The sequence below is a fragment of the Dipodomys ordii genome, unplaced genomic scaffold (assembly GCF_000151885.1).
Source record: "Dipodomys ordii isolate 6190 unplaced genomic scaffold, Dord_2.0 Scaffold2130, whole genome shotgun sequence".
Lineage (NCBI taxonomy): Eukaryota > Metazoa > Chordata > Mammalia > Rodentia > Heteromyidae > Dipodomys > Dipodomys ordii.
Window position 1 is genome coordinate 1 of NW_012269346.1, and position 8289 is coordinate 8289.

At 43.1% G+C, this 8289-nt stretch overlaps 1 protein-coding gene across 1 annotated transcript; it reads left to right on the top strand.

The window, feature by feature from the left end:
• Nucleotides 1–592: 592 nt before the first annotated feature.
• On the top strand, nt 593–6310 carry LOC106002028 (histone-lysine N-methyltransferase EZH1-like; the record flags this gene model as incomplete). The annotated part of the gene is made up of 4 exons (XM_013036953.1): nt 593–720; nt 1528–1656; nt 4884–5003; nt 6182–6310. Coding segments are annotated over 4 exons (506 nt in total), but the record flags the coding sequence as incomplete, so codon positions are not given.
• Nucleotides 6311–8289: the final 1979 nt, after the last annotated feature.

Sequence of the window (8289 nt, forward strand, 5' to 3'; positions counted from 1 at the left end):
CCGGTCGTGGGGCCTGAACTCTGGGCCTGGGCGCTGTCCCTCAGCTCTTCAGCTCAAGGCTAGCGCTTTACCACTTGAGCCACAGCGCCACTTCCCGTTTTTTTCTTTTTGCTTATGTGGTGCTAAGGAATCGAACCCAGGGCCTCGAGCATGCAAGGCAAGCGCTCTACCACTGAGCCAACTTCCCAGCCCCAAGACATGTGTTTTTATGGATAAATTTAATAAGAATGAAAGGATTTCTGGGTGCTGGTGGCTCATGTCTATAATCCTACCTACTCAGGAGGCTAAAATCAGAGAATTGGAGTTCAAAGCCAGGCTGGACAAGAAAGTTCGTGAGACTCTTACCTCCAATTAACAGCCAAAAAGCCAGAAATGGAGCTATAGCTCAAGTGGTAGAGTGCTAGCCTTGAGCAAAAGAAGCTCAGGGACACTACCTGGGCCCTAAGCTCAAGTCCCAGGACTGGTGTGTGTGCACGGGTGCACATGCAAACACACACACAAAAGAATGAAGGTATAATTGCCGTATTTGTTTGAATTTGAGGAATGCTTACGTTCCAGGTAATGAAATACTATGTCTCATCTCTGTTCTTAGAGTACAACAAAATGGATATACCAAATCCCCCAACTTCGAAATGCATCACTTACTGGAAGAGAAAAGTGAAATCTGAATATATGAGACTCCGACAGCTCAAACGGCTTCAGGCTAATATGGGTGCAAAGGTAAAAATAGTTTCCAAGCTGGGTGCTGGTGGCTCATGCTCAAGATTGGGGTTTTAAGCCACCTGGGACAGGAAAATCCCTGAGACTTTTTTTTTTTTTGGTCAGTTGTGGGGCTTGAACTCTAGGCTTGGGCGCTATTCCTGTGCTCTTCAGCTCAAAACCAGCACTCTACCACTTGAGCTACAGAACCACTTCCGGTTTTCTAGTGGTTTATTGGAGATAAGAGTCTCATGGACTTTCCTGATCGGCTGGCTTTGAACCATGATCCTAAGATCTCAGCCTCCTGAGTGGCTAGGATTATAGGCGTGAGCCAGCAGCACCCAGCTTTCCTGAGAATCTTTTATTTTTTTTGGTTTTTTTTTTTTGGGTCCAGTCATGGGGCCTGACTCTGGGCTTGGGTACTGTCCCTCAGCTCTTCAGCTCAAGGCTAGCACTCTACTACTTGAGCCACAGCACCACTTCCGGCTTTTGTCTTTTTGCTTATGTGGTGCTGAGGAATCGAACCCAGGGCTTCATGCATGCAAGGCAAGCGCTATACCACTGAGCCACCTTCCCAGTCCCTTCCTGAGACTCTTATCTCCAATTAAACACCAAAGCTGGAAGTGGAACTGTGTTTCAAGTGGGAGAGCACTAGTCTTGAGCACAAAAGCTTAGAGATAGTGTCCAAGCTTTGAGTTCAAGTACCAGGACCAGCACACACAAAAAGTTCCCAACTGAACTGTTATTTCTGGACATTTACCCATATGGGGGTTGGATTTTTTTAAACTCATCTTTAAGTCCTAGCAGTCTTTTCCTTGGCTTTCCTAGGCTCTATATGTGGCAAATTTTGCAAAGGTGCAAGAAAAAACTCAGATTCTTAATGAAGAATGGAAGAAACTCCGTGTTCAGCCTGTTCAGTCTATGAAGCCTGTGAGTGGGCATCCTTTTCTCAAAAAGGTACTTCGGGTTGTCTGAGTCAGCCTTCCTCTGTTTCTTGAACCTGATGTGATTTTTCTTTTGGGTATGTGTGCATGTGTGTGTGTGTGTGTCCTGTGGTTATGATCTATTAAAATAAAAATAAATGCTGAGCATTGGTGTCTCTTGCCTATAATTCTAGCTATTCAGGAGGCTAAGATCTGAGGATCATGGTTTGAAGCCAGCTCAGGCAGAAAAATCTGTCAGACTCAACTCCAGTTAACCCTCAGAAAGCCAGAAGTAAAGGTTTGGCTCAAGTGCTAGAGTGCCAGCTTTAAGCAGAAAAAAAGCAAGTGAGAGCATTAGGCCCTGAGTTTATGCCCCAGTACAGGTCTGTATGCACACACATACACAAAGTATAATGGATACAGTTATTATAGTAAACTTTAATAATTAGGATAATTTATAGATTATAAAATTACCTTTTTCTGGGTAACAGTGCCTTATTCCTATAAAATCCTTGATCTGAGGATCATAGCCTTGAGCAAAAACAGCTCAGAGACAGCTCCCGCACTGTGAGTTCAAGCCACAGGACTAGCACCATCACCAGCAAAAAATAATCTTTTCAGAGCTAGGCACAGTGGCACATATCTACAATTCCAGCTGAGGCAAGGGGCTCATCTGTTCTAGGCCAGCCTGTGCTAAATGTTAGATCTTGTCTCAGAAAACAAGAGAAAAGAATAAGGTTTTTTCTGTGTGTGTGTGTTTTTGTTTTACCTATTTCTACTCAATTAAGTATAATCATGACTTTCATAGAAGAATAAGACATTTACTGTTTACTTTCCAAGCTCCAAAGTACCTTGTTTTGTGCCTGGTTTGGTATCTAAAGTCCTTTGAGCTGGGGCACTGGTGGTTCATGCCTCTACTCTTAGCTACTCAGGTGGCTAAGATCTGAAGATTGAGGTTTGGAACCAGCCTAGGCAAGGAACTCCTAGACACTCCTATCTCCAGTTAACCATCAAAAAGTAGTAAGTGTTATTGCTTCTCGGCTAAGATCAAGTATAAAAAGTAATAAGTGGAGGTGTGGCTCAAGTAATACAAGCACCAACCATGATTGAAAGAGCTGAATTAGAGTTAGAGGCTCTGAGTTCAAGCCCAGTAACTGGCAAAAAGAAAAAACACTTTGACATTCAGATAGTATTGCCCTGGCGGTTGTCAGAGAGACTATTTTTTGGGGGGGATGGGGTCCAGTTGTGGGCCTGAATTCTGGGCCTAGGCGCTGTCCCTCAGCTCTTCAGCTCAAGGCTAATGCTCTACCACTTGAGCCATAGTGCCACTTCCGGCTTTTTTTTTTTTTCGGCTTATGTGGTGCTGAGCAATCGAACCCAGGGCCTAATGCATGCAAGGCGAGCGCTCTACCACTGAGCCACCTTCCCAGCCCAAGAGAGAGAGACTATTTGTATTGTAAATTAATTTATCTATTGAATTGTAAATTTTAAAATAGAATTCCAGTTTATTAGGAAATAAATTTAAATTTTTAATTAAAAAAGCAGTGTAATGAGAGCATTTTCCTTTCTCTCAACAAGCTAAAACCATGAAATCATGTTTTTTGGATTTTGTCAATTGTGGGGCTTGAACTCTGAGCCTAGGTGCTATCCTTCAGCTCTTCAGCTTAAGGCTAGCGCTCTACCAGTTGAGCCACAACTCCACTTCCAGCTCTTTCTGCTTAGGTGGTGCTGAGGAATGGAACCCAGGGCCTCATGCATGCGAGGCAAGCACTCTACCACTGAGCCACCTTCCCAGCCCTGACCATGGTTTCTTTACCACTTTACTTGCCCACATGTGGTCCCCATCACCTACTGATATATGTAGCTCAGTTGAAGTCTACTGTCTTAAAGTTTTAGTCTTCAGGAAACTTCCTCATCTTCATCCCAGACTCTAGGACTTTCAGAGATCTTCTACTGTTGTGTTATACTCCAAGGAGACCAACAGTTTATTGAAGTAAGCATCAGTTGAGTCTGACAAGGACTGTTCTAGCCTCTAGAGGATACAACAATGTATAGGAAGAGATACTTCTTGCTTTAAAAAGGTTTACAGATGGCTGGGAAGGTGGCTCAGTGGTAAAGCGCTTGCCTTGCATGCCTAAGGCCCTAGGTTCGATTCCCCAGCACCACATAAGCAAAAAAGCCGGAAGTGGTGCTATGGCTCAAGTGGTAGAGTGCTAGCCTTGAGCTGAAGAGCTGAGGGACAGCGCCCAGGCCCAGAGTTCAGGCCCCCCCCCAAAAAAAAAAAGTTTACAGATTAGGGATGCCTCTAATGAGCAGATTTATTATTAAGTAGTTACACAAAGAGATTACAATTACAGTCAGGTAATAAGTAAAATGCTGCTTTTTTTTTTTTTTTGGTCGGTCAGGGGCTTGAACTCTGGGCCTGGGTGCTGTCCCTCAGTTCTTCAGCTCAAGGCAAGCACTCTACCACTTAAGCCACAATGCCACTTCTGGTTTGCTGGTGATTTATTAGAGATAAGAGTCTCGGGGCTGGGAAGGTGGCTCAGTGGTAGAGTACTTGCCTTGCATGCTTGAGGCCTTGGGTTCGATTCCTCAGCACCACATAAGAAAAAAGCCGGAAGTGGCGCTGTGGCTCAAGTGGTAGAGCGCCTTGAGCTGAAGAGCTGAGGGACAGCACCCAGGCCCAGCATTCAGGCCCCACGACCGGACCCAAAAAAAAAAAGAGTCTCAAGGCCTTTCCTGCCTAGGCTGGCTTTGAACCACAATTCTCAGATCTCCAGCCTCCTGAGTGGCTAGGATTACAGGCCCTGAGCCACCGGCGCCCAGCTTTACAATGCTTCTTGATCAGTGTCACCCCTTCTATCATTCTTCCTCACCCCTGTTCCCCATCTCCAATCCCTACCCTCAAATGAAATGATACTTTAAAAAACAACCCCCAGTTTAATTTGTAGAACACAGAGATCTTTATTTTTCTTTTTGTGCTGGTCCTGGGGCTTAAACTCAGGACCTAGGTGCTGTCTCTATTTTTTATTTTTTGTTCAAGGCCAGTGCTCTACCACATGAGCCACAGCTCCATTTCTGGCTTTTCCTGCCCTTCCTGGCTTTGAACCATAATCCTCAGATCTCAGCCTCCTGAGTAGCTAGAATTATAGGTATGAGCCACTGGTGCTTGCTTATGAGGATCTTTTTTTGTAAGAAATCTTCAATTTTCTCCTGGGTTGTGTTTGCCTTTTTCTCTCTATGTCATTGCTTGCATTTCAGTGTACCATAGAGAGTGGTTTCCCAGGATTTTCAAGCCAGCATATGTTGATGAGGTCTCTGAATACTGTAGCATTGGTTCCCATCATGTATTCCTGGTCCCCTCTCCAGCAGAACTTTATGGTATGTATTGAAAACACTGGTAGTTGTTTAAACTATGCATTTGTCTTATGTTGATTGTTGAAGCTCCTTTTAGAGTAGAAATTGTCAGAAAATTTAACAAAGCTTGGACATATAGGGAAAGACATTGTAATTTAATTACTTTAAAATACGCATTTTAAATTAGTTTTGGTGCTCTTTAAAATGTCCTTCTGAATTGGTGTTGGTTCTTTCCTTTTGAATGACACTAATCAAGACTCCACTTTCTTAATACTTTGTCCCATCTTTGAGACATTATTTACTATTTGTAACATTCTTTGTAACAGTAAATACTTCTAAGACACTTATAATCAAGTTGAGGACTCATTGCTAATGGAAACATTCTTTCTGAATCTTTGAAGGGCAAGACTCTATGAAGGCAACCAAGATAACAGCAGTGCCCATGGACGCAGTCCTTCATTTGGGCCTTTATGCTGAGTCCTACTAGGACTATTTATTGTTTGGAAGTCAGTCCTTTCAGAATGAGGCAATTGTTCATTATGTGCCTGGTGATCCATAGAAACACTGCTGATTGGGAATAGGATATAGGTCTACAGATATGAGCCATCTCTTAGAATAAAACTACAGAGTAATTTTCCTTGATTCTTAAATTTGAGAATTTAAGAATTGCCATGTTATTCTATATTCAGGAAGCTGGTTCTGAGGATTTCTGCCAAACTGAAATCACAGATGGAGATTCTTTTTTTTTTTTTTTTTTTTGGGTCCGGTTGTGGGGCCTGAACTCTGGGCCTGGGCGCTGTTCCTCAGCTCTTCAGCTCAAGGCTAGCACTCTACTACTTGAGCCACAGCACCACTTCCGGCTTTTGTCTTTTTGCTTATGTGGTGCTGAGGAATCGAACCCAGGGCTTCATGCATGCAAGGCAAGCGCTATACCACTGAGCCACCTTCCCAGTCCCTTCCTGAGACTCTTATCTCCAATTAAACACCAAAGCTGGAAGTGGAACTGTGTTTCAAGTGGGAGAGCACTAGTCTTGAGCACAAAAGCTTAGAGATAGTGTCCAAGCTTTGAGTTCAAGTACCAGGACCAGCACACACAAAAAGTTCCCAACTGAACTGTTATTTCTGGACATTTACCCATATGGGGGTTGGATTTTTTTAAACTCATCTTTAAGTCCTAGCAGTCTTTTCCTTGGCTTTCCTAGGCTCTATATGTGGCAAATTTTGCAAAGGTGCAAGAAAAAACTCAGATTCTTAATGAAGAATGGAAGAAACTCCGTGTTCAGCCTGTTCAGTCTATGAAGCCTGTGAGTGGGCATCCTTTTCTCAAAAAGGTACTTCGGGTTGTCTGAGTCAGCCTTCCTCTGTTTCTTGAACCTGATGTGATTTTTCTTTTGGGTATGTGTGCATGTGTGTGTGTGTGTGTCCTGTGGTTATGATCTATTAAAATAAAAATAAATGCTGAGCATTGGTGTCTCTTGCCTATAATTCTAGCTATTCAGGAGGCTAAGATCTGAGGATCATGGTTTGAAGCCAGCTCAGGCAGAAAAATCTGTCAGACTCAACTCCAGTTAACCCTCAGAAAGCCAGAAGTAAAGGTTTGGCTCAAGTGCTAGAGTGCCAGCTTTAAGCAGAAAAAAAGCAAGTGAGAGCATTAGGCCCTGAGTTTATGCCCCAGTACAGGTCTGTATGCACACACATACACAAAGTATAATGGATACAGTTATTATAGTAAACTTTAATAATTAGGATAATTTATAGATTATAAAATTACCTTTTTCTGGGTAACAGTGCCTTATTCCTATAAAATCCTTGATCTGAGGATCATAGCCTTGAGCAAAAACAGCTCAGAGACAGCTCCCGCACTGTGAGTTCAAGCCACAGGACTAGCACCATCACCAGCAAAAAATAATCTTTTCAGAGCTAGGCACAGTGGCACATATCTACAATTCCAGCTGAGGCAAGGGGCTCATCTGTTCTAGGCCAGCCTGTGCTAAATGTTAGATCTTGTCTCAGAAAACAAGAGAAAAGAATAAGGTTTTTTCTGTGTGTGTGTGTTTTTGTTTTACCTATTTCTACTCAATTAAGTATAATCATGACTTTCATAGAAGAATAAGACATTTACTGTTTACTTTCCAAGCTCCAAAGTACCTTGTTTTGTGCCTGGTTTGGTATCTAAAGTCCTTTGAGCTGGGGCACTGGTGGTTCATGCCTCTACTCTTAGCTACTCAGGTGGCTAAGATCTGAAGATTGAGGTTTGGAACCAGCCTAGGCAAGGAACTCCTAGACACTCCTATCTCCAGTTAACCATCAAAAAGTAGTAAGTGTTATTGCTTCTCGGCTAAGATCAAGTATAAAAAGTAATAAGTGGAGGTGTGGCTCAAGTAATACAAGCACCAACCATGATTGAAAGAGCTGAATTAGAGTTAGAGGCTCTGAGTTCAAGCCCAGTAACTGGCAAAAAGAAAAAACACTTTGACATTCAGATAGTATTGCCCTGGCGGTTGTCAGAGAGACTATTTTTTGGGGGGGATGGGGTCCAGTTGTGGGCCTGAATTCTGGGCCTAGGCGCTGTCCCTCAGCTCTTCAGCTCAAGGCTAATGCTCTACCACTTGAGCCATAGTGCCACTTCCGGCTTTTTTTTTTTTTCGGCTTATGTGGTGCTGAGCAATCGAACCCAGGGCCTAATGCATGCAAGGCGAGCGCTCTACCACTGAGCCACCTTCCCAGCCCAAGAGAGAGAGACTATTTGTATTGTAAATTAATTTATCTATTGAATTGTAAATTTTAAAATAGAATTCCAGTTTATTAGGAAATAAATTTAAATTTTTAATTAAAAAAGCAGTGTAATGAGAGCATTTTCCTTTCTCTCAACAAGCTAAAACCATGAAATCATGTTTTTTGGATTTTGTCAATTGTGGGGCTTGAACTCTGAGCCTAGGTGCTATCCTTCAGCTCTTCAGCTTAAGGCTAGCGCTCTACCAGTTGAGCCACAACTCCACTTCCAGCTCTTTCTGCTTAGGTGGTGCTGAGGAATGGAACCCAGGGCCTCATGCATGCGAGGCAAGCACTCTACCACTGAGCCACCTTCCCAGCCCTGACCATGGTTTCTTTACCACTTTACTTGCCCACATGTGGTCCCCATCACCTACTGATATATGTAGCTCAGTTGAAGTCTACTGTCTTAAAGTTTTAGTCTTCAGGAAACTTCCTCATCTTCATCCCAGACTCTAGGACTTTCAGAGATCTTCTACTGTTGTGTTATACTCCAAGGAGACCAACAGTTTATTGAAGTAAGCATCAGTTGAGTCTG